Below are 25,800 nucleotides of genomic sequence, written 5' to 3'. Positions count from 1 at the left end.
GGCAACTAAGTCATTAGTAGTACGATACACAACCGTATTTTATCACATTTTTTAGTGGAAGTACAATGTTGGCAACAAGATTGACTTGGTATAATTGGAAATTATTTGAATGCACACAAACTTTTTCTTCTTTTTCCCAGTTTTTTTCAATTTTTTAAAAATTCCTTTTAAAAAAATCTCATTGTGTTTATTTTTCGTAGCTGTTACTTTTTTCTTTTTGTTCTCTATTCAGTTTTTTCCTTTGTTTCTTTCTTTTCTTTTCTGGCTTTTTTCAGAATTTTTCCTTCTTTTTTCTCTTCCTTTTGTTTCTTTTTTTCTCAGCTTTTAACTACTTTTTCATTTTGGTATTTTTTAATTTTTTGTTCTATTCCCCCTTTCGTTAAGTCATTTTGTGTATAATTTTATATAATATTTGGTCATATAGGGATGAAAGAAGCAAAAACAACCTGAAGAGCCGTTTGGGAGCCTTTTAGTGAGCCGAGACAAAGAAGCCGGTTCTCGAAAAACTCTACTGACTTTACTCAACTTCGTTCTACTTCGACCTTGACTTCAAAATACTGCATTTAGAACATAGCGTCAGGGGAACCCTTGTATTTTTACCTTCATGCACTGTAACTTTGACCTAATTCGCTTCTGAATGAGCAATTTCGAGCCCTGATTTTTGTGAGCTGGCTAGATTTTCTTGTGCGCGCAAAAGCTCTGGGTAGTGCGCAATTGCGCACACACGCAGCTTAGAGGGAACATTACCCAAGACCCTACTGAGGATAAGCGGTGCAGATAACAGATGGATGGATGTTCTGTGTTTTTTGATTGTGAATGCCTTATAATAATTTTTATACAGAATTTTTATATCATAAAACTATAAAGCCAGCATAGCTCACTAATAACATCCCCTGATAGTCAGCTGACAAAACGATTCTCCATATAAATAGTCTTATTACATTCAGGACCTTCCAGTGAATCCAACAGTGTTAAATATTTACTCTTTTATATATATATATATATATATACTGGACTGTCTCAGAAAATTAGAATACTGTGATAAAGTTCTTTATTTTCTGTAATGCAATTAAAAAAACAAAAATGTCATACATTCTGGATTCATTACACATCAACTGAACTATTTTAAGCCTTTTATTATTTGAATATTGCTGATTTTGGCTTACAGCTGAAAAAAACTCAAAAATCCTATCTCAAAATATTAGAATACTTCCTCAGACCAAGTAAAAAAAATAATTTTATAACAGCAAAACTAAATCAAACATTTGAAAATGTCCATTGATGCACTCAGTACTTGGTTGGGAATCCTTTTGCACGGATTACTGCATCAATCCGGCGTGGCATGGAGGCAATCAGCCTGTGGCATTGCTGAGGTGTTATTGATGCCCAGGATGCTTCGATAGCGGCCTTCAGCTCATTTGCATTTGTAGGTCTGGTGTCTTTCATCTTCTTCTTAACTATACCCCACAAATTCTCGATGGGGTTCAGGTCAGGGGAATTAGCAGGCCAATCAAGGACAGTGATGCCATGGTCAGTGCACCAGTTACTGGTGGTTTTGGCACTGTGGGCAGGTGCCAGATCATGCTGGAAAATGAAATACTCATCTCCATAGAGCTTTTCAGCAGATGGAAGCATGTAGTGCTCTAAAATCTCTTGGTACACAGTTGCATTTACTCTGGACTTGATGAAACACAGTGGACCAACACCAGCAGCTGACATGGCTCCCCAAACCATTGCTGACTGTGGGAACTTCACACTGGATTTCAAGCAACTTGGATTTTGCTCTTCTCCAGCCTTTCTCCAGACTCTGGCGCCTTGACTTCCAAATGAAATGCAAAACTTGCTTTCGTCTGAAAAGAGGACTTTGGACCACTCTGCAACTGTCCAGTGCTTCTTCTCCATAGCCCAATCAGACGCTTTTTCCGTTGTCTTGAGTTCAGAAGTGGCTTGACCATGGGAATACGGCTATTGTAGCCCATTTCCCGGACACGTCTGTGAACTGTGGCTTTTGATACCTGGACTCCAGCTTTAGCCCACTGTCTTTGAAGCTCCCTCAAATTCTGGAAGCGGCTCTTCTTCACAATTTTGTTAAGGCTGCGGTCATCTCTCTTGGTTGTGCAGCGTTTCCGGCCACATTTTTCCCTTCCAACAGACTTTTTGTGGATATGCTTTGAAACTGCACTCTGTGAACAGCCTGCTCTTTGAGAAATTTCTTTTTGTGTCTTACCCTCTTGATGGAGGGTATCAATGATGGTCCTCTGGACACCAGTCAGATCAGCAGTGATTTAGTTTACTGAACCAAGCTGAGTGTTTTTTAAGGCTCAGGAAACCCTCGCAAGGTGTTTCAAGTTAATTAGATGATTCAGGTGATTAGTTGAATAGCCTACTTGTATACTTTTTCATGATATTCTAATATTTTGAGATAGGATTTTTGAGTTTTCTTAAGCTGTAAGCCAAATTTAGCAATATTAAAATAATAAAAGGCTTGAAATAGTTCAGTTGATGTGTAATGAATCCAGAATGTATGACATTTTTGTTTTTTTAATTGCATTACAGAAAATAAAGAACTTTATCACAATATTCTAATTTTCTGAGACAGTCCAGTATATATAAATATATATATTAGGGTGGAGCTTATTTTCAAAGTTGCAAAAAGTCGCTGTCTCACCCCTTTAATTGTGTTCCATTACACAAAAGGACAATCACTGTGCAGTTTGGTCTAAATGGAAAAAAAAGATTAGAGGTAGCTCAATTGCTGAGAAGTTTGGTGTTTTCTATCAGTTTTCTTAAATGGGAGTTCTAGAGATGCTAGGATAGGCTACAGCCGTGTAAGTTTATATCTCAAACAATTATTAACAACAAGTCATTGCTCAGCAATTCAACTAGTACAATATCCCTTGACCTACTTTTGAAGACAAGGCCAGCAGATCTTCTTTGTCCTACAAGAAGTGATTGACATCCAAAGATCAGCATCAGGTAAATATTCAGTACATTCAAACATTTCTCACTTACATAATCTTACTGATCACAGCTTGCACAAATACATTTTTACGGAATACGGAAAAATACGGAAATAATTCCTCAGTTCTTTCCTCCCCTCTGGTTCAGAGTCTGAGTGTCATCCTCGACAGCACACTCCTTTAACTTTCATATAAATAACATCACCCAGTCAGCCAACTTTCACCTGCGCTTCATCAACTGTCTATGCCCCTCCCTCACCCCACACCCAACAGCCATCCTCTTCCATAGCCTTGTCACCTCACGCCTCGATTACTGCAATTCCCTCCTCTACGGTTTACCTCAAAAGTCCCTCCATAAACTTCAGCTGGTCCATAACTCTGCTGCACGCATCATCGCCATAAAACCCGGTTGCCATCTCATCAGCCCTGAGCTTCAGCGACTCCACTGGCTCCCAATTGACCATAGAATCAATTGGAAAATACTGCTCTACACCTACATGGCGATTCATAACCTTGCCCCTCCCTTCCTCTCCAACCTCCTTCACACAGCCACGCCATCCCGCACCCTCAGATCATCTTCCTCCCTCCATCTCACTATACCCCTGTCCGCCTCAACTCTATGGGAGCAGAAATTTCCGCTGCTCTGCCCCCCATCTCTAGAACTCATTGCGCCCTGACCTCCGAAATCTGCGACCCTGTCCACCTTCAAATCCGGACTCAAAACTCACCTCTTCAGTCTTGACCTTTCTTGACCATCTGCCTTAAATACGCCCCCTTTCAACTTTAATGTGTTTTATTTGCTATTTATAGCTTGATTGTTTTACTCTTGTTTTACTTGTGCTTTATTGTTGTGTCCCACTATATGCACAGCGACCTTGGGTGTCCTGAAAGGCACTTCGAAATACAATGTATTACTATTATTATTATTATTATTATACAAAGGACAACAAAATTGGAGGGCTATTCCTTTCAATGTAAGACAATGATTAAGAGAGCAGCTGGCAAGCTACAAGCTAGAGTTGGGTCCCCACGACTTCAGCAAGGTCTGTGTGATGATTAAAATACAAGAGTCACAAATGTATCGGTTTGAGACCTAACCTTAGAAAAATGTGTGAAATACAATGTTTAGATTTACAGATTGTGATCAAATTTTACTAGGTGCCAGGTAAGGCTACAAGCAATTTTCTCACACGTTTTCCAGCTAAGATGCCCATGCACCACTCATCTAGAGACATTTGATTGCAGAAATTTAGGCGATAATAAAAACCATCTATTTCTGTGCGTTCCAAACTCAGATTACTCAACGTTAGTAGCACTTGCAGGGATTATTTCAATTTGGAACAGAATTTCAGACAATATTCTCCAAACAGTTCAAATACAGCATTCAATTTACTTTGGGTATGTCTTGGATTTGGATTTTAGGCCAATCTTACAAGAACGTTAAGAGGTTAAATTGTTTTGCTGACCTTCACCCTTCCTCTAAGCAGCTAATCAAGTGCTATCAGTGACAAAAGCAGGACAAGACAACTAGATGGACCCACAATTTGTCCACAAAAAAAAGTCAATCATATCCACAGCGACCAAGACAAGCTCATTAATATGAACGTTAAAGTCACCAATCAACGGTCCTGAGAAACTGCCAAATTTGACCTTGGTTAGAGTCATCTTACCTCCATTGTTTCCTAACAGTTCAAAAAGTGTGCCACATGACAGCAACAGAGGTGCTAGCCTGTTTGGGTGATTCTGTTTTGTAAACAGAAACATCCAAAGTAGCACCCTCACACACACATGCAAGCCTCTAACACAGGGTGGCAAAACTACAGCTCAGGCTTTTTCATCAAGCACACCAAAAAATGATCAATATATAATGATAATATATATAATAGTAGATAAAGACCTACTGTACAAAAAAAATGTTTTTGGGGTGCCAACTTTTTCCCCATCATGCCTTTGTGCGTTTAAAGCAAAAATAATAATACAGGAATACAAAAATGCCACAATTTTACTGCAAAACATGAAATTTGAATGCTTAAGAACAGGGACCTAATGTAATAATTTGCTTTCATTCCGAAAAGTTAAAAAAGTCTTTAAAAATACTACAACAATATGACCACAGAAATACAACAAACATACAACTACAGCAAGGGTCTCCAACCTTTTTCAAGACAAAAGCAACATTTATTTTTTTTTGGTGTTGTTTCTTTATTATTAATACGTTTTTACCAGGTTAATTATCTGAAGCGGGGTTAAATAGACTCAGTCAACCACAAAAAGAAGAAATATCTGTATAAACAAAATTACCACTCGTGAGCTGTTCTGAAAACAGGTCCGCGGGCACCGCAGCTGTCCTGAAGGGGCACCCTGGTGCCCACAAGAACCCCATTGGAGACCCCTGCAGTACAAAATAATTTTACTACAAAACGATAGAGACCAAGCACTGATGAGCTATTTTCAGGACAGGTCTGCAAGCACATCAGCTGTCCTAAGGCAGCACCCTGGTGCCCCAGGCACCATGTTGGAGACCCCTGGTATGTCCACATGTATTCAAAACTAGCAATACTTAATTTGAGCTTAGCAAAAGTGAAAAAAAAAATTATACCGATTTTTAATCAGTTTCTGTTTTATCATTTCTCTAACCTTTTTGACCCAAAGAGCCTCAAAAGAAAAAATATTTAGATTTAGATTTTTGGAGTGAGAGCCACACCGTATATTTTAAGACAAAATTCAACAAAGCCGCCAAGCTAGCTCTCCAGACAAGATAATTCTTCTGCACATTTTATTTTACTGTGTGGCATTTGATGGTTTCATAAGATCTCAAAACAATAATAATAATCACAATGCCCCATATCAATATAAATAAACCACGTGAAAATGTATCTCCCTCCTAGTTATTAAAGATTTTTGAAGCTCATTTTGTCAGTCATTTTTGTCTTGAATAATGGTTTCAAGACAAGTTGCAAGCAAATTTATTTTGTGAAAATGACACAATTTTTTTATACGAGGATAACAACATATTTACCTTCAGTACAGATGGCACTGGGCGAGGAGAACGAGTCTGCATGTTTGGTCCTGTGCATAGATCCATCCGCCAATTCCTACTGCTCACCCAATCAAATTGCTTTAGGTGCTTTGCTAGAGCTTCAGGGTAAAACATTTGTTTGTGGTTAAGGTTTGTTCGATGAGGTTTTATCATAAAGTGTGTTGATCAAATAAGCCCAGCAAAAATTGTCTTCCAAGTAACTCAGAACTTTGGAATGGATGGAACGACTGCGTCCCATTTTGGACAGTTCCCGGACGTACCAATTCACTGTGTACCATAATGAAATCTGATAACATAAAGTTTTGAATGTAATAAAAACATCCAAGGCTATGTATTAATAAAATAATGTTCTCACTGTACGTAATTATGTCGATTGGAGGGGCATTCTCAAGTGCAGAACATTACGCGAATGTCCCACTTCTCTAGCTTTATAACAAATTTAGCAACTTCTAGACCATTACCTGATACTGGGAGTATCAGATATCTAAGACCACGCCTGTAGAGGCATGATCTGGTCAAGCGAGTATCAAATAGCCAAATATATATCCAAATATCCCTCTTCCTAGTTTTTGTGTAAACATACTGTACTGTATCACCAGCACACTAAGAACGTTTACATTTGTATTGTTTACTATCTCGTGCATCCATTTAATATGGTTGGTGTAAAGTGAAAGGAAGAAGCGAGACGTTTCTTTTTAAATGAAAGTGCAATAAGAATGGACTTCCGGTGGCGCCATATGGTAGACGGCAGCAAGGAAAGTAGCTGTGGCAAAAACAACTACAGACTAACATAATACCTACTAGGAGAAAGACAGAAAGCGGATAATTTGTAACTTATACCAAAGAAAAACACTTCAATAAAATATGGTCAAGAAGGGGAGACTTGTTGAGGTAACTGGCGCAAAGGAGAAAAAGAACGAGGGAGCAGAGGGGACGGTGCCGGCCAGCGGCGGACATGACTCGGCCATTCTTGAAGAGATACGTAAATTAAGGCAAGAACATAGCAGCCAGAGAATAAGATAACCATGGCAAGACTTGACAAAAGCAACAAAGAGCTTTTGGAAAGGACTGTGTTGCTGGAGCAAAAAGTAGAGCGCATGGAGGAGCTAAACACTAACATGGAAGAGCGAACGGCGCGATTGGAGCTCAGCGCAGCCTTCTTTCTCCAACAAGTCGCCAAATTAGCAACAAAGTATGATGATTTGGAGTCAAGATCAAGACGCAACAACATTAGAATACATAACATCCCGGAGGGTGCCGAGAGGAACGACACAATCGGCTTCATAACAGACTTTGTTAAGTCAAACATTCCGACAATGGGGCACATGGACTTTTGTATTGAGAGGGCACATCGCTCATTGGTGGCCAAGCCTCAAGGTAATACGGCACCGCTGCGAGCGATTATCGTGCGCTTCGTTGACTACAAAGAATCCGTGATGAAGGAAGCATGGAAACAGAAGACAACGTATGAAGGCAAAACCGTTTAATTCAATCAAGACTACACCACGGAAATTCAAAAGAAGAGGAAACAAGTAAGAGACATCTTCAAAAAGCTAAAGGAGAAAAACGTGAAGGCACAATCCCCATAGCCCGCCCAGCTGAAGATGTTTTTCGAATCAGGAATGAAGACATTTTTTTTACACTGATGGATGCACCACTATTGCTAAAACAAATGTGGACCGACGTGGAAGAAGACAATACGGAGAGAATACAAAGGATGTTGGCGAAGAACATCTGGACCACAGTGACCTTAACGAGAGGAAGGCGAAGGAACACCACCATCACAGAAGGTGACTTACAAGCTCTCATGGAGCAAAACAAAGCTAAGTTCTGATTTGGGGTGAAGGAGTAAGGACCATTTCTACCCTTTCTGTTAAGTATTCAATAAGTTAGAAGTAAGTAAATTTATTATCTTAAAATCAAACAATATATATATATTTTTTTGTGTAGAGCTACACTAAAATATTTAGTTAGTTATAACTATGGACAACTGTACCAAAGTTGTTCAAGCACTGACTGCATATTTCCAGGAGGGTAGCCACAACTCTCCGATTGGACTCTTGGAAGACATATGTTTCTGTGTTTTGGGTGTGTTTTTTTTTCTTTTAGGTGGGTTCATATGTGTGTTTGTTAGCTAGTTTGTTTGTTTTTTTCAATGGTGTTGTCAGTAATTAATGTATTTTTTGTATGTAAATCAGTGGGACTCAATATAAAACATGAGCAATCTAAATATTGTTTCATATAATGTACATGGGATGAACCACCCCGTTAAGAGAAAGAAGATATTGAATCAACTCAAAACATTGCAAAGCTCAGTAGCTTTGTTACAAGAGACACATTTGACAGAGATTGAACATAGGAAGTTAAAAAGAGAATGGGTTAACTAGGTCTTTTACGCCTCTTATGGTAAGAGAAGGGGAGTAGCAATTTTACTTGGAAAAGGGGTAGCTTTTAAAGTCGAAAAAGAAATGAAGGACAATCTGGGTCAATATATAATGATTATAGGGTCAATGGCCGGTAAGGAAATATCAATAATGAATGTTTATGCACCAATTGAAGAAAAGGGGACATTTTTTTCAATTATCAGCCAAAGTAATAACCAATTGTGCGAAGGGAATGTTACTTGTACAGGGTGATTTTAATACTGTACAAAATGGCAAAGTGGACAGGTACCCATCAGTACATGGACCAAGTAGAAAGAGGTCGAGAGTATTAAATAACATAACTAAAGAATTGGGACTGATTGATCAGTGGAGTGATAAGAACCCCCAAACTACAGACTATACTTTCTATTCAAACCCTCATGGCAGCTATTCAAGGATTGATTTCTTTTACATTTCAAGACAACATATGCATACAGTAGTGGAGTGTGGTATAGAGAATATTACTATGAGTGACCATGCTCCAATTACTTTAAAATTAAGTTTGGACAATAACCCATATTTTAGGTATTGGAGGATGAATGTATCTCTCCTCTCAGATAAAAATGTAGAACAGGAAATAAAACAGTGTATAAAAGAATATTTTCAAATTAATGACAACAGGGAGGTTTTTCCATCAATATTATGGGAGAGAGGGAAAGCTGTAATAAGGGGGAAAATAATTGAAATATCTTCTTGACTGAAACAGGCCCAATTAAATAGTCAAAAGGAATTGGAGGATAAGATTAAGGAACTAGAAGCAGAACATAAAAGATCACCAAATGAATTCAGATCGCAGGTATTAAAAACAACCAGAGGCAAATTAGGTGAACTTTTGACAAATAAGACAGAAGGGGCTTTGCGCCTGGTGAATCAGAGATATTATGAAATGGGCAATAGAGCCAGTCGATTGCTAGCCTTCCAACTTAAAAAGGCCCAAACAGATTTTTTTTTATAAATAGAACATCCTATTTCGAAACAATGTTTAGCAAAACCCAAAAGGTATTGCAGAAGCGTTTGCAGATTATTATAAAGATTTATACAATGACTCAGAAAAAGATTTGAATAACTGCACGGCACGAAACTTTTTGGAAAAACTACATTTACCAACTCTATCAGGAGGGGATACATTACAAATTATTCGCCCCATTACAAAACAGGAAATACAGAATACAATAAAAAACGTAAAAATAAATAAATCACCAGGAACGGATGGATTCCCAGGGGTGTTCTACAAAATTTTTAAGAAAGAATTAACACCAGTACTACATAAAGTATTTAACTGTCCGCTAACAAAAGGAGATCCCCTCCAAATCGTGGTCTGAAGCCATCATAACAGTCCTGCATAAAGAAGGAAAAGATCCAATGTTGTGTGAAAGCTACAGACTAGTTAGTTTACTGTGTAACTATTAAAAAATTCTTACAAGCATAATGGCAAAAAGAATGCAGAAATTCATAGCAGGATTAATTAAAACAGATCAAACAGGGTTTATTCCTGTATAACAAGGTGCAAACAATATTAGGAGGATATTAAACATAATTTCGAGCACAAAATCTGGAGCCCAACCCTCGATGTTACTGAGCTTGGATGCCCAAAAAGCTTTTGATAGGGTGAAATGGAGCTTTTTACATCCAACACTTGTAGCTTTGGCTTCCCTCAAAAGTTTATAGAGTTTGTGAAAATACAGTGGGACTTTGCGCTTTGACGTTCGCGGATTCAGAGCTTTGCGGGCCTAAAAAAAATAATAATAATAAAATAATATTTTTTTTTTTTTAAAGCATTTTTGAAGGGGCGTTGCTACTTCGTGGTTCCACGTTCGCGGGTTAAGAGCTTCGCAGGTCTAAAAAAAGAAAATAATAAAATAAAATAATTTTAAAAAATAATAATAATAATATTTTTTTTAAAGCATTTTTGAAGGGGCGTCGCTACTTTGCAGATTTTCACTTTTCGCGGGTGGTTTTGGTCCCCATTAACCGGGTCTAAAAAATAATAATAATAAAATTTAAAAAAATATATATATATATATACAGTGGAACCTCGGTTCTCGACCATAATCCGTTCCATTTCTTTGTATGAAAACCGATTTGTACTATCACCAAAGCCGTTTTTTCCCATTAAAAGTAACGTAAAATTGTTTTAATACGTTCCAACACCCTGAATGTTTATCTTTAATATTTAACGTAAAGCTAACCCAGGCTAATTGTACGTTCGCGTTAGCGTAATCTTTCGTACGAAAGATTACGCTAACATGAACGTGTAAAAATAAAAAAATCAGGTCGTTTACATGTCATTTAGCACCGGGTCCCCACAACAAGTGGTGAGCGGTTAAAGGATAAAAAAAAGAATTATGAATAGGATTTCTTACCGGTCGGCAGAAGCCATGCTGTATTGCTGAAAGAAGGGAAACTCGCACACCTTCTTCATATTTTGCTATTATTTCTTTCTTAAATGCAATAGTTATACGCACTACTCCTCTTTTTTCACCTGTAGCAACTTTGCTGCTTGCACAAACCTTCTTCGAAGGCATAATTAGGGGCTAGAACACTCCCTTCACCGCTTTTGAAAAACGAAAACAGAAAAGGAGTGGGCGTTGCCGTGACAACAGTTCTTCGCGAGGGGTGGGGGCAATCTACACTCGTACGCCGCTCAGCGTCGCCCCTAGCGTACCGGTGTTCGAACTCCGATTTTTTGAACGAAAAACGAAGCAAGAATTTCTCGAAATTTTTGGTCGAGAACCGATTTGTTCGAACTGAGAGGCGTTCGAAAACCGAGGTTCCACTGTATATATATATATATATATATATATATATATATATATATATATATATATATATATATAATCTTTTTTGTTTTAGGCGCGCCGCTACTTCGCGGATTTTCACTTATCGCGGATGGTTTTGGTCCATATTAACCGCGATAACCAAGGTCCCACTGTAATCTATAAAAATCCTACATCTCGTCTTAGAGTCAATGGTCACTGTTCAGATGTCTTTGATATCAAGAGAAGTCCTGCAAGGGGACTCTTTAAGTCCACTCTTATTTGCAGTAAGCATAAAACCACTCGCAGAATCAATAAGACAAAACGAGCAAATAGGGGGAATATTAGATGAAGGAGGAGAAGAGCATAAAATATCACTGTTTGCAGATGACTTGTTGGTAATGCTGAAAGAGCCCTCTTTATCAATACCACCACTGTGGGAGAACCTTAAAATATATGGAGAAGTAGCTGAGTATTTAAATAATGAGAGCAAATCAGTAGCAATGAGGATATCAGGAAAATGTTAAACAGATGTGATAGAAAGATTTGATTTCAAATGGACAAATAAAGGGTTTAAATATTTGGGGGTGACTATTACACCACATTCCACACAGCTGTTTGATGCAAATTATGGAAAGTTGATGAAAGAAATAAGGAAGGATTTGGAAACATGGGAAATTTTGCCCTTAAGTCTTATCGGAAGGGTAGAAACAATTAGAATGAACATATTACCAAGACTATCTTTTCTGTTTCAATCTATTCCTCTTATGATCCGCATTTAAAATGTTAAATAAATTGATATCAAAATTTCTTTGGCAAAATAAGAAACACAGAATTAAATACAAAACCATTTTAGCTTCTAAAGAAAAAGGGGGCCTAGACCTACCCAATATTAGATATTATTATTAGGCAGCACAAATTAAAGCTCTTATTTTGTGGATTACTACAGTCAAAGATACAATATGGGTGGACATGGAGCAGCGGTCTTGCCAAATGTGCCTGTGGAATAGTTACCATACATCTCAGTAGTGATGTGGAAGAAGTTAAAAATACAGAATGAATGGATTAAGGGAACTATTAAAACATGGTCAACAATCCAAAAAAAAAAAATACAAATATCAGGGTATGTGAATAGGGCTACAAAAATAGCGAAAAACCCAGACTTTAAACCTGGGGTTATGCATGTAGGATTTGAAAAATGGTCCCAAAAAGGATTGATGTTGATTCCCCAAGTGTTCGAAGGACAGGCATTGAAATCGTTCGAACAACTCCGACAAGAATTTGACCTACCAAGAAAAGATTTTTACAAATACTTGCAACTAAGGCATTACCTCCAGAAACATGATGAATGGGGGAAAATATGTAAGGAGCCAACTAAAGTTGAGGAATTATTAATTTCATACTCAAAAGGACAATAAATAAAGGGGGTTATCTCAAAATTGTATAAAGCTCTGTGAATGGATCTCAGTAATGATGATATGGTGGTTAAGGAAAAAGGGGAACAAGAAGTTAATATAGTGATAAAAGACAACGAATGGGAAAAAACTTTGAAAGAGGGACACAAAATAACCAGCAGTCCGACATGGAGGGAGTTTGAATGGAAAGTAAAAATGCGATTCTTCTATACACCTATCACTTCAAAATATAAAAATACCTCCAATTTATGTTGGCGTAACTGTGGGAGAGTCGGACATTTTACGCATATTTTCTGGAATTGCCCTGTAATATTAAATTTATAGAGAAGTATTCAGACAGAAAAAAAAATAATTATTGGTTGGGAGTAGCATGTTGGACCCGGTGACCTATGTATTAGGAATTTTGCCAGAAGAATTATTGACTGGTCAACATAAATATGTACTAAAGGTTATGCTTCTGGTAGCAAAGAAAATGATCACAATGTCCTGGCTGAAACTACAACCCCCTGACATAAAACAATGGAGAGACAAATTAAAGCAAATGTACATTATGGAAAAAATCACTGCAAGACTTCAACTGAAACTAGATCAATTCGAGAAAAGATGGAAGCTTATCACACAATTTTTACTTGATGTCTCAACACCTCATTTTTTATTTTATTTATTTTATTAACATTTTTTGTTGTTGTTTCTTTTGTTATGTATGGGTATGTCAATTGTATATATTTTTTGTTTGTGTTAATTTATGATGGAGGAATCACACCTCTGTCAAAGTGTGTGTGAGAAATAAAAAGTTATAAAAAAAAAGAAAGTGCAATAAGAAATCTTGATGCGGTTGAGAAAATGGTTGGATCGCTTGTTTTCGGCCACTTTCTACCACGGAGGAGGAAGTCGCCTAACTCTTGAAGCTCATCTTCCAAAATAAACCCTAACCCTAACTTAACTTTATTTATCTTTATAGAGCATATTATTTTATTAAATGTATATTTTTGTACGAAACAATACAGGTTACTTATTCGAGCCTTAAACATACTTATATAAAGCTTAAACATACATACATTCCATACAAAATATATCACTGAGGCAACTTACGAACATATTCAACGTACGAACGATTGTCCGAAACGTATCCCGTTCGTAAGTAGGGCAGCATCTGTACTATTTTGAGCTGCTCGTATCTACGATCTTTTTGAGTCAATTGGCTGGTATAATCTGACATGAATTCTGCCATTCTGCTTCAACAATGCACACGCAGCTTGGCTATGTAACATTTGTTAACAAACACGGAAAGGGCTCTATTGGTGTTGGGTCTTTATAGTGATTAATAAGAAAACACAAAAATGAAAGAAAGTCCTGTACAAAATAGAAAAGAATAGAATAGAACTTTATTATCATTGTTGCAAAATGGGTTTAACATATTGTAAAAATGAATTTGGACGTGGCACTCCAGTTACACATTTTGACTGTAAAGATAAAAGATTAAAAAAAGATAAAAAGATAAAAATAATTTGGATATATACGAACACAAAATATTTACACAAGAAAGTGTGCGCATGTAAAAGCAGAAGATATTTACATTAGGTGTTTACTTAGAGGGGATCGTAGTAGTGCAATATGCAGTCGTGAAAATATGCAACATTGTGCAAAATAAGCATAGGCATGAATAAAAAGCAGAAAAGTGAGCCAAATTTGGACTTATTTAAATGAAAATGATTGCTCCACTGTAGAGTGCACTCAATCTTTCAATCTGCTGATCTTTTGCTTTTTGTTTTACTTATTTGAATCTATCATGTTTGCATGTTTTTCAGAAGATCTGTGTTTAAATGGATTGAAACAGAATTGCAAATAGTTATTTTGGGGAGATTTTATCATTTATTTTCAAGAGTTCATATTTTTAATTTTTGTTTTATTGTTTTGCATTTTGAGAGATTTGGTGTTGTTGTTCGACTTGAAATCTGATAAGTGTGTAAAATGCAAAACATTTTTGTATTTTACATTTATTTGTAGATCTGTGAATATCTTATTTAAAATTTCATGTGTTTTTAGGGCATCCCCTGCAAGAAATACTAAAATACAAATTAATGAAAAATGTGGTGCATAAGCTTTTATCATTATTGATAATACATCATTTAAAAAAAAAATGAGGAGCCGTTTGGGAGCAGACAGATCCAAAGGAGCTGGGTTTCTAAAAAAAAACTTGCGGGGTTAATAGAATCAAGACTGCCAAGAAAGATGGCAATGGCAACAATTTCAAGCATTTCTCCCAAAATTTAAGTATTTCCCGACAACACACAACATTAAAGTCATTGGGAATTTCATTGGAAAACCAATGTGCCAATCCACATTTGAATCGGTCACTTTTTGAAGCCTAAGTAGGTCATGTCTGTTTTCTCAAAACAGGCATTCATAGGATATGACAGGCTAAGGACTGAGAATAAAAGCTTACAATTGGGTAAGAGTGGTGTCAATTAATCAATAGGAAATCAACTAAGCCTGTTTACTTTTCGATTGGAATTATGGGGAAAACGGGTGGATATGATAAGGAACGACCAACGGTGCAGAAATACTTTTAGGCGGATTGTTTCAATCTGTTGGTATTATCGTGTGTTTTGGAGTGAATTTTACAAGGTTGGATTTACTGGACCGTCCTGAATGTAAAATGACCTTGTATGTGGAGAATCGTTTCATCAGATGACTATCACAAAATGTTATTGGTGAAGCTAAGTATAATTTTTAGGTTTCATTCTTTCAGACTGATCATGATGTTTCTGTGATGGGTATATTTTGAAATGGTCATCATATCTTGAATTCCAGGCGTTTAAGCTTTTCAAATGATATCTGACGTATTTCAATGACTGGTGACATCATACAGACACATATTTGGTTCTCTAGAGTCTGACGGCATGCTGGCGAAACGTTATCTTACAACCTATTGACATGCAACATGGCACCCCGCGTGTCAGACGTGTTAGCTTGCTCCATGCTTGCTTGCCGGCTTTTTGCTTTTATGCTCATGTGTTTTCTTTTAAAAATACCACGCATTGATAACATATAGCTGGCAGGAACTACTCAACTTTGGCAACTCACACAGTCACCTGCTTTTTACCAGCTTTATTTCACGCGAGCTACAAGTCATTGTTCGCTCCTGTGGCTACCACAACCACTACCACGAAGGACCCGCTGCACCGAGGTCGAGTGAGAAGGCTGATCCGGGGAGGGTGCTCCGGAGACGGCGACGGAAATGAGGGAAAAGGGCAGGGCTCCATGCTAGGCTAAAAGCCTGAGCTAGCTGACCACCGCTACCCAGCCTCCTACTCACTAACGTTCGCCTACTGGAAAACAAGCTAGATGAGCTGAGAACCAGGATTTCATCCCAACGGGAAATATGAGAGTGCTGCGCCTTTATTTTCACAGAGACCTGGCTTTCAGACACAATACCGCAGGCCGCCATTAAGCTACAGAACCACTTCACACACCGAGAGCGCATGGCAGCCGGTAAGTCTCGAGGGGCGTGTTTATCAACAACACGTGGTGTGGAGACATACTGTTTACCCCACATGGAGTTTTTATTTACTGAAATGTTGTCCCGAATTATCTACCGAGGTAATTTACTGCTGTTTTTGATCGCTGTTTACATCTCCCCGTGAGCCAACAACGCTGCAGCACTCGACGCACTCCATGGCGCCATCAGTGTGTTGGAAACTGCTCACCCCAATGCTGTTTTTATCACCGGTGGTGACTTTAACCAGTGCAATTTACGGACTGTAATTCCCAAATATTACCAACATGTGGACATTCCCACCCACGGAGAGAACACACTCGATCACGTTTAAAGTAACGTCCGTGATGCATACAAGGCTTTACCTCGCCCCCACTTTAGACTCTCTGATCATATCTCGCTGCTTATGTACCCAGCCTACAGTCAAAAACTAAAACAACCAAACCCAATTATAAAACAAATTAAACTCTGGAATTCAGAGACTGAGTGCACTCTGCAGGACTGTTTTACCACAACAGACTGGGATGTTTTTAAAGCTGCAGCCACTCAGCCGACTTTCTGTCAGTATACAAGACTTTGCTGAGTATGTGACTGGGTACATTAACACTTGTGTTAACATCATACCCACCACATGAGTCAGGAAGTTTCCAAACAAAAAGCCCTGGATACACTGTCATGTACACCGCATAATGCGGACTCAATGTATTGCACATACATCAGGCAATAAGGCTGAGTACAAAGCTGCTAAGTACAGACTGAGGAAAACCATTACAGCGGCAAAGAGACGGTACAGAGATAAATTGGATGGCATTCCCTCCACTACTGACTCTGGACGGATGTGGAGAGGCTCGCAGCACATCACAGACTACAAGACCACCACCAGCACAATCAACTCCGCAGACGACCTCTATGCATACTACACCTGCTTTAAGGCCACAAACAGCGACACAGAGACATGCACACACACCTGGACCACCAGACCTCTCACCCCCTACAAAAGTCTCATCGGGCCAAGTATTCAGAGTCCTGAAGAAAGTCAATCCCCACAAAGCCGTGCTCTCAAAGCATGCGCCAATGAGCTGGCAAATGTTTTTACCTCCATCTCAACCTTTTCCTTAGCCAAAGCACAGTTCCCTCCTGTTTTAAGACCACAACCATTGTCCCCTTCCCTAAGAAGACCCCACCTGCCTGAACGACTACAGACCGGTAGCACTTACTCCAATCATTATGAAGTGCTTTGGGAAAGTAGTTCTACACCACATCCAAAGCAGCATCCCAGACAAACTGTTTTTTAGTTTAAACAACTTTATTGACACTTTTAACAGCAAATAAACAATGTGAGGTTTGAACAATTTTTCTCGACACTTTTAACAGCAATTAAACATACTCACAATTTAATTATATCATTTTCTAACAATATGAGGTTTGAACATTTTTTCTCGACATTCTTAACAGCAATTAAACACATTCACAATTTCATTATATCATATTCTAACAATATGAGGTTTTGTCGACACTTTTAACAGCAATTAAATACATTCACAACTTCATTATATCATAGTCAAACAATATGAGGTTTGAACAATTTTCACTTTTCACAGCAGTTAACCAATGTGTAAAGGGCAAAACTATTGTGCAGGGGCACAGCTGTATTCTCAAGTGGGATTTCTTCCCACCCTCCCAAGCAGCATCCTCCAGTCCTCTGCCCAGATGGGTCCCCTCCCCTCTTGCTTCTACTTTCCACAACCACAGGAAAAGCCAGGCCGTTGCTGCCGGGACCCCCACAGTGGAGCTCCGATTCCCTCCTACGGGTGGGTGCAGACAACTCTTCTTTATGGCTGCGTCCTAGGCTTGCCGCTCACAGATTGTATGGTATCTGCAGCCATTCGGAGCATAGCCATGGGGGGGATCTGCCTGCACCTCCTTACCAGCAGGTTTCTGGAGGTCCAGATGACGTCTTTGATGGCGGCGAGAGTGAGCCAGTCCTTGACAAAGTCGTTCTGTGACCTTTTCGACCGACTCATCCCTTAAACCACTGTGCGTCAGGGATTCCCCTGCTGGCAAGTCCGTGAATTTTCCTTGCCCACAGGTCATCGGCAGCGCTGCACTCCCAAAAAAAGGTGCCTCATCGACCCCTGGGCGCCACAGTCAGGTCGAGGGTAGGTCGAAATCGCTGACATTTTTTGGTAGTGCATGACGGCTCTGACTTGGAAAACCTCATGAGCCACCATCCATGACAGGTCCCATAGTCTGCTTGGGAGGGCAGGATGATTTACGTTGCTCCAGACCGTTGTAGGCTCACCAAGCGCAAGCCCCCGCACAGGACTCATTGTTGCTCGCTCCTGCACAATAGCCACAAGGGCCCTGTGATTTTGTAAAGTGTGACATTCTTGTGTTTCTAAATCCAATTTCTTTGAAGAGTCCCGAATAAAAAGATGTGTTTGTGGCAAGTTAAAGGACACTGGTATCACGTGATTGTTTGGTACAAGTTTTAGCTTCCGCAAGTACAAGCCCATCTAGAACCGGGTCATCGCTTGACTTTTCGGGTTGTTGGGTGGGCCCACAGCGTTTTGGGAGCGGAGGGAGACATATTTGCTCCCCAGGAAGAGCTGGAGGTCAGGCACCCTTTCCCCCCCCTTTTTCCTTTTTCTTTTTTATTGTATCCCTCTTTATCCTTTCCCACTTTGAGCCCCAGATAAAGGTAAAGATGGCTCGGTCCAGTTGTAAAAGCACGTTTCTTTTGGGCATAAAAACTAAACTGATTGATAAAAGTAATGGGAGGATGATCGCTTTGATGATTAGGACCTACCCCTCTATTGTCAGTTTTCTTAGGGTCCAAAAACCAAGTCTTTGCCTAACTTTCCCTGTCACATCATCCCAGTTGGTCTCGCCTCCTCCATTCCCATTGCATTTTATCCCTAGAATTTTCTGGTCTGTCTTTAACACAGTCAGTGGGAGTCCTGCCTTTTCTGTCTCTTTCCACGGTCCATGAAACTTCGCTTGTGTCTTTTCTGAGCCTTGACCCAGAAGGCCCTCCCAAACGGGTCAGTCAAGTCAAAAGCTCTTCTAACGGATAAGAGGTCAGTACATAAAATATTAAAATCATCCATGTACAAAACACACTTAGTAATTTGTCCCCCACTTCCTGGGATATTAATCCCTTCCACAATTTTATCGTTTCTTAAAGTCTGTGCCAAAGGTTCTATGCAAAGAACACAGAGAAGGGGAGATAAAGGGCAACCCTGACGTACACCGCAGTTGATCTCTACTGCTTTCGATAAATTCACGTTAATGATTAATTTGCTGTAGATATCTCGATACAGCAGTCCCACCCACTTGATGTATTTTTGGGGAAAGCCACATTTTTGCAGTACCCTGAAGAGGTATTGGTGCGAGACTCGATCAAAGGCTTTCTCAAAGTCTAGGTTTAGGACCACTAGTCACATGTTTCTGTCTCTAGCATAACAGATGGTGTCACGGATCAGCACGAGACTGTCGCTGATTTTCCTTCCCACGATGGCACAGGTTTGGTCCGGATCAACCAAGTCTCCTAAGACTACAGTCATACGTGTTGCTAAAAGCTTGCTAAAGAGTTTACAGTCCACATTTAAAAGCGTTATGGGTCGCCAGTTTTTTAAGTCAGTTTTGTCCCCTTTTTTGTGCAATAGAGTCACTATCCCTATTCTGAAACTGGCATGTTGTCTCGACTGGAAAATTCGTTAAAAACAGTAATCAGATCGGTGCTAAAATATCCCAAAAACTCAGATAAAATTCAAGACTGAGCCTGTCCTCCGTGATTTTCCTTTTTTAAAATTCTTTATGCAAGAATCCAGTTGGTCTGGGGTAAAATCCGATGTTAAAAAGGGGTCTCTTACTTCCCTGCCCACAAGGGATCAGATTTTTTCCTTCCCCGGCTTCCTCCGGCTCAACCTTATACAGTTACCTTGTGGGCGTTTTCATCTGCAATCGGTTTTCCTCTAAATCTCTAATCTTTGTTAATTAACAATATATACAATATAACGAAACACATGTACAATACATCATGTTAAACTACATAAATAAACACGTTTGAAAAAAAAATATGGTGTAAGATTATTTTCTATTTTGTAAGGGAAAATACAACAGTTTGTAAGGGCTTGGAGCCGTGGAGGTTGACAAGTATGCCTCTCTGTTCTTCTCTATTTAACTGACTCGAATACTGCCCGATTAATAAGGTGAGCAATTGGCTGAGGTTGACATATGTTCCATGTACAAAGGTTTTCTGATGAAAAGGTGACATAAAAACTGTACTGTGCCTGGGGGAGTGTTTGTCCAAATACACTCCCTTTTGGTGAGCATAGACACAACAGCACAGGGGCTGCTAAACCGGTTTACTACTGTAATCCAAAGTAAAATAGATTAGAGAATTCCCTTGAACATATTTTCACATTTAATTAAAACGTCGGCAACACGCTACACAATGCTTTCTCATTCTCAACAAATATTCACTGACACGGTGCGCTATCATCACCGGCTGACATTTATAAGGAGTTTTTTTTTTGGTTTGAACAAATTTATTGACACTAATAACAGAAAACAATCTTGACAATCTCAACAGCAATCAAGCACATTCACAATATTATAAGGATTTTTTTTTTTTTTTTTTTTTTTTTATTGTTCTATTTTCTTTATTTATTTTTGGTTTGAACAAATTTATTGACACTAAAAACGGAAAACAATCATGACAATCTCAACATTTGAAAGAATGATAACGTAGACCGAAAACCCCTTCCAGCAGAGGTGGCCAACCATTCAGCGACTAAGAGCCAATTTTTCGTCTGTGACACTACAAAGAGCCAGATCATAATTGTCGACGGGGGCTAGTAGATTATTTTCTTTGTTACTAAAAAGCCACATCATACACATGGGTACACATAAACATAATCTTTTAATTAATCAGGTGTGCACGCATACACAGATCTCTACTTGGCTAGATGTGATGAAAATAATATGAGGAATACGCGGCTGCTAGCTTTAGAATCCAACACAAACACCAACATTATATTAATAATTTTCAACAGTCAGCATTGTGAGCACTGTTCTACACACAAAAACTCTCAGTTCAAACATAACATATTTCTCTTACTTTACTGCTTAGTGAGACTTCTGGCAATCCTTATCTTGAACAATCCTCTTCAAATCTGGGTTGTATTCTGTTACTGCTATTCTAAGCAATTATTTTAAATGAGTGTCAGTCAAAAGAGATTGATGCTTTGATTTCACATGTTTCAGGACGGAAAACACTGACTCACAGACGTACGTTGACCCAAACATGGACAGTATCTTAAGCGCAGCTCGTTTGATGTTGGCGTATTTGTCAAACGGCACACTTTTGCCACAGCTAAATGATAAATGGTCTGCATTTATATAGCGCTTTTCAAGTCAATGAAGTCCTACCAAATCGCTTTACAATTTGCTTCACACTTACCCATTCACACACACACACACACTCACACACCAATAGTGGCCATGCAGCCATGCTAGGCGCCGACCTGCTTATTAGGGGCAGTAGGGATTCAGTGTCTTGCCCTAGAACACTTCGACATATAACACGGAGGAGCCGGGAATCGAACCACCTGAGCCAACACAGCTTTCAGTCGATCCTCCTCAAAAAGGTCAATCATCTCCAACTCAGCCGCAGGCTCATCTGTTACGAGTGGGGCTTTCAAACAGTCTGTCTTCGCATTAAATGGGTCGACGAGTCATGTCAAGTCAAGTCAGGTTTATTTGTATAGCCCTTCATCATAAAGAGTCTCAAAGGGCTGCACAGATCAAACGCCTATTACAAACTAGACTATTATGACACCATCCCATGATATTGTCAACATAAAATATAAGTTATTCATATGCTATAGAATAGAAGTGTGTTTTAAGATTAGATTTAAACATTTCCACTGAGGTTTCAGATCAAATCTCAGGGGGAAGAGCATTCCACAGAATCGGGGCCTGGATAGAGGACGCTCTCGAACCTGCGGATCTCTTCTTGGCTCTTGGGATCACTAGTAGACCAGCATTTTCAGAGCGAAGACTCCGGACCGGAACATAGGGGGGCATTAAATCTGAAACATATGAGGGAGCAAGTCCATGCATGATTTTGTATACCACCAACAGAACCTTAAAATCAAATGTTAAGCTAACAGGGAGCCAATGCAGTTTAGCTAAACTCGGGCGAATGTGGTCAAACGTCCTTGTCTTAGTTAAAAGCCTCGCTGCAGCATTTTGTACTAGCTGAAGGCTCTTGAATTTGGACTTCAAGAGACCGGAATGTAGATCATTACAGTAATCGAGATGGGAGGTAACAAACGCATGAATTATAATCTCCGCATCCGACTGAGGCAGCATAGGGCGAATTTTAGCAATGTTGCAGAGATGGAAAAAAGCTGTTCTAGTAATATTCTTAATGTGTGTTTGAAAGGACAGATCGGGGTCAAATATGACACCTAAATTTTTGACTGTGTCACTCTGGGTGATATTGCATTTGTCAATGTTCAGAGCTGTTTTTGAGAACAAGTTACGGCATTTAGATAACCAAGGACCAATAACCAGAGTTGAGGCGCAAGAAGTTGAGTGACATCCATTCTTTTATCTCAGTGAGGCAGGCCTCCAAAATTCCAGTTTAGTGTGGCAGATTGCTCCATCGGAAGATATAGTTGAGTCTGCGTAGCAATGAAAACTGATATTATACTTGCGAATAATATCACCTAATGGAAGCATGTAAATGCTGAAAAGAAGGGGGCTCAGATGTCATTTCACTATATTTAACATAGTGCATCTTATCTGAGAGGTAGGATCTGAACCATAAGAGGATGGTTCCTGAGAGACCAATCCATTTTTCCAACCATTCTAGTAAGATATTATGGTACACAGTGTCAAAGGCAGCACTAAGGTCCAGCAGCAGCAAGTGATGAAGCGCCAGAGTCCATTGCCAGTAGAAGATCATTGGTTACCTTAATCAGGGCTATCTGTGGTATTTTCTATTGTTGATCACAGAACCGGGTCACAAAGCTTTCTTTCAGGTATTCAATCAGTGTTGCGTATCTGTCTCTTTTCTTTTTTTTAGGGCGGCGCTGGTGACTTGCTCACTGGCTTTTAGCAGAGTTTGAAAATGTGTTAAATCTCCCTTTTTAATATTCGCCTCAAACAGCTTTAGTTTATTAACATATGCAAAGACACTTTGCATCAGGTCAGACAGCTTTTTAACTTATCTTACAGGGTAAGGTTCAGTCTGTTCAGGAGGCATACAATGTTGAAAAAAAATGCCAGATACATAATCCACCCGAGGTCTGAGAGATCGGGAAAGTCCTTGTCCTTCTCTTTCATTAACAGTTTCACAGCATCCAGAAGCTTATATACAGTGGCTTGCCCCCTTGAACTTTGTGACCTTTTGCCACATTTCAGACTTCAAACATAAATATATAAAACTGTAATTTCTTGTGAAGAATCAACAATAAGTAGGACACAATCATGAAGTGGAACACACTTTCTTGGATATTTTAAACTTTTTTTTAACAAAAAACAAAAAACTGGGTGTAAAAAATTATTCAGCCCCATTGAGTTAATACTTTGTAGCGCCACCTTTTGCTGCGATTACAGCTGCAAGTCACTTGGGGTACGTCTATCAGTTTTGCACATCGAGAAACTGATATTTTTGCCCATTCCTCCTTGCAAAACAGTTCGAGCTTAGTGAGGTTGGATGGAAAGCGTTAGTGAACAGCAGTTTTCAGTTCTCTCCGCACATTCTCAGTTGGATTGAGGTCTGGAATTTGACTTGGCCATTCTAACCCCTTAATATGTTTTTGATGAACCATTCCATTGTAGATTTTGCTTTAAGTTTTGAATCATTGTCTTGTTGGAAGATAAATCTCCGTCCCAGTCTCAGGTCTTTTGCGGTTTTCTTCTAGAATGGTCCTGTATTTGGCTCCATCCATCTTCCCTGTCCCTGATGAAGAAAAGCAGGCCCAAACCATGATGCTGCCACCACCATGTTTGACTGTGGGGATGGTGTGTTGAGGGTGATGAGCTGTGCTGCTTTTACGCCAAACATAACGTCTTTCATTGTTGCCAAAAAGTTCGATTTTGGTCTCATCTGACCAGAGCACCTTCTTCCACATGTATGGTGTGTTTCCCAGGTGGCTTGTGGCAAACTTTAAACATCACTTTTTATGGATATCTTTAAGAAATGGCTTGGTTCTTACCACTCTTCCATAAAGGCCAGAATTGCGCAGTATACGACTGATTGTTGTCCTATGGACAGATTCTCCCACCTCAGTTGTAGACCTCTGCAGTTCATCGAGAGTGATCATGGCCCTCTTGGCTGAATTTCTGATCAGTTATTTCCTTGTATGAGCTGAAAGTTTAGGAGGGTGGCCCAATCTTGGTAGATTTGCAGTGGTCTGATAGTCCTTCCATTTCAACAGTATCTCGGACCTGCCTGGTGTCTTCCTCGTTCTTCATGATGTTCTTTGCTCTTTAAACAGACCTCTGAGACTATCACAGTGCACGTGCATTTGTACAGACACTTGATTACACCCAGGTGGATTCCATTTATCATCGTTAGTCATTTAGATCAACATTGAATCATTCAGAGATCCTCACTGAACTTCTGTAGTTTGCCGCACTGAAAGTAAAGGGGCTGAATAATTTTGTACACCCTCTTTTTCGTTTTTTTTTTTTTTTTAAGTTTGAATTATCCAATAAAGTGTGTTTCACTTCATGATTGTGTCCCACTTATTGTTGATGCTTCTAATAAATTATAGTTTTATATCTTGATGTTTAAAGTCTGAAATGTGGCAAAAGGTCACAAAGTTCAAGGGGGCCAAATAGTTGCGCAAGCCACTGTAAGTATGTTTAGGGCTTGTATAAGTGACCTGGATAGTTTTGTACTAAAAATAAATGCGTCATAAAATAATATGCTCATATGCTCTATAAAGATAAATAAAGTTTATTTGAACTTAATTTTGGAAGATGAGCTTCAGGAGGTCCTACCATTTTCCCCACCACATAAAGCTTTCTTATTGCACTTTCGTTTCATGAAACAGCTAGCCTCTTCTTTACACCAACTACATTGAATTGATGCATGGGATATTAACAATAAAAAGGTGAGAGAGTGAGAGAATAACTGGCTTTTTGACGGCCACCTCACAATGCAGTGCAGCAGCAGGTCACCTGGAAGCCCTTGGTCCAGCTCAGCGATGAGATTCCTTAACTGCCTTTGGTCTTGCGCACATGTGTGGATGAAGTTGACGATTTCCTTTACAGGTTTCATAACGTTGTCAAAATTTAGTGATTTAGACACGAGTTGCTCCTTGTGGGAATCCCAAAAGTCTGGAAATATTTGACAGCCCCACAAGCCCGTTCACGGATCCGATCATGGCCATCCTTAGCTATTGCAGTTAATTTCGGTGTGGGTAGATTTGCTTTTGCAAACGCAGCCATTATTGCTTCTTTCAATGGCACAATATCAAGGAGTTCTTCTTTAATCGCACATTGATTTGACACAGACAGCGCAAATATTGCCAACTGAGGCTTATCTTGTATGTCATAGCTCTCATCCAATGCCACACTAAATATTTACATGCTTGAAGGTCAGTGTGCAACTGTGTTTCAACAGCTGCATGAATATCACACCACAAATACTTCAACATAAGGATTAAATTTGTAGATTACAG

General features: G+C 39.2%; 1 protein-coding gene across 3 annotated transcripts in view; it reads right to left on the bottom strand.

Moving 5' to 3' along the window:
- Positions 1 to 25,800, bottom strand: part of elmo3 (engulfment and cell motility 3) — a 130,294-nt gene that overhangs the window by 32,688 nt on the left and 71,806 nt on the right. For 2 of the 3 annotated variants that reach the window (XM_088341096.1, XM_088341097.1), the window contains exon 16: positions 2,907 to 2,939. The exons of the other annotated variant lie outside the window; for it this stretch is intronic. In XM_088341096.1, the coding sequence (XP_088197222.1) occupies positions 2,907 to 2,939 (33 nt within the window). The remainder of the gene's footprint in view (positions 1 to 2,906; positions 2,940 to 25,800) is intronic. 3 annotated transcript variants of the gene reach the window in all.

This window comes from Urocampus carinirostris, chromosome 7, assembly GCF_059441175.1.
Source record: "Urocampus carinirostris isolate Australia breed hairy pipefish chromosome 7, RoL_Ucar_1.0, whole genome shotgun sequence".
Lineage (NCBI taxonomy): Eukaryota > Metazoa > Chordata > Actinopteri > Syngnathiformes > Syngnathidae > Urocampus > Urocampus carinirostris.
The sequence above is the reverse complement of the archived record's forward strand: the minus strand, read 5'-3'. Positions and strand labels throughout refer to the sequence as shown.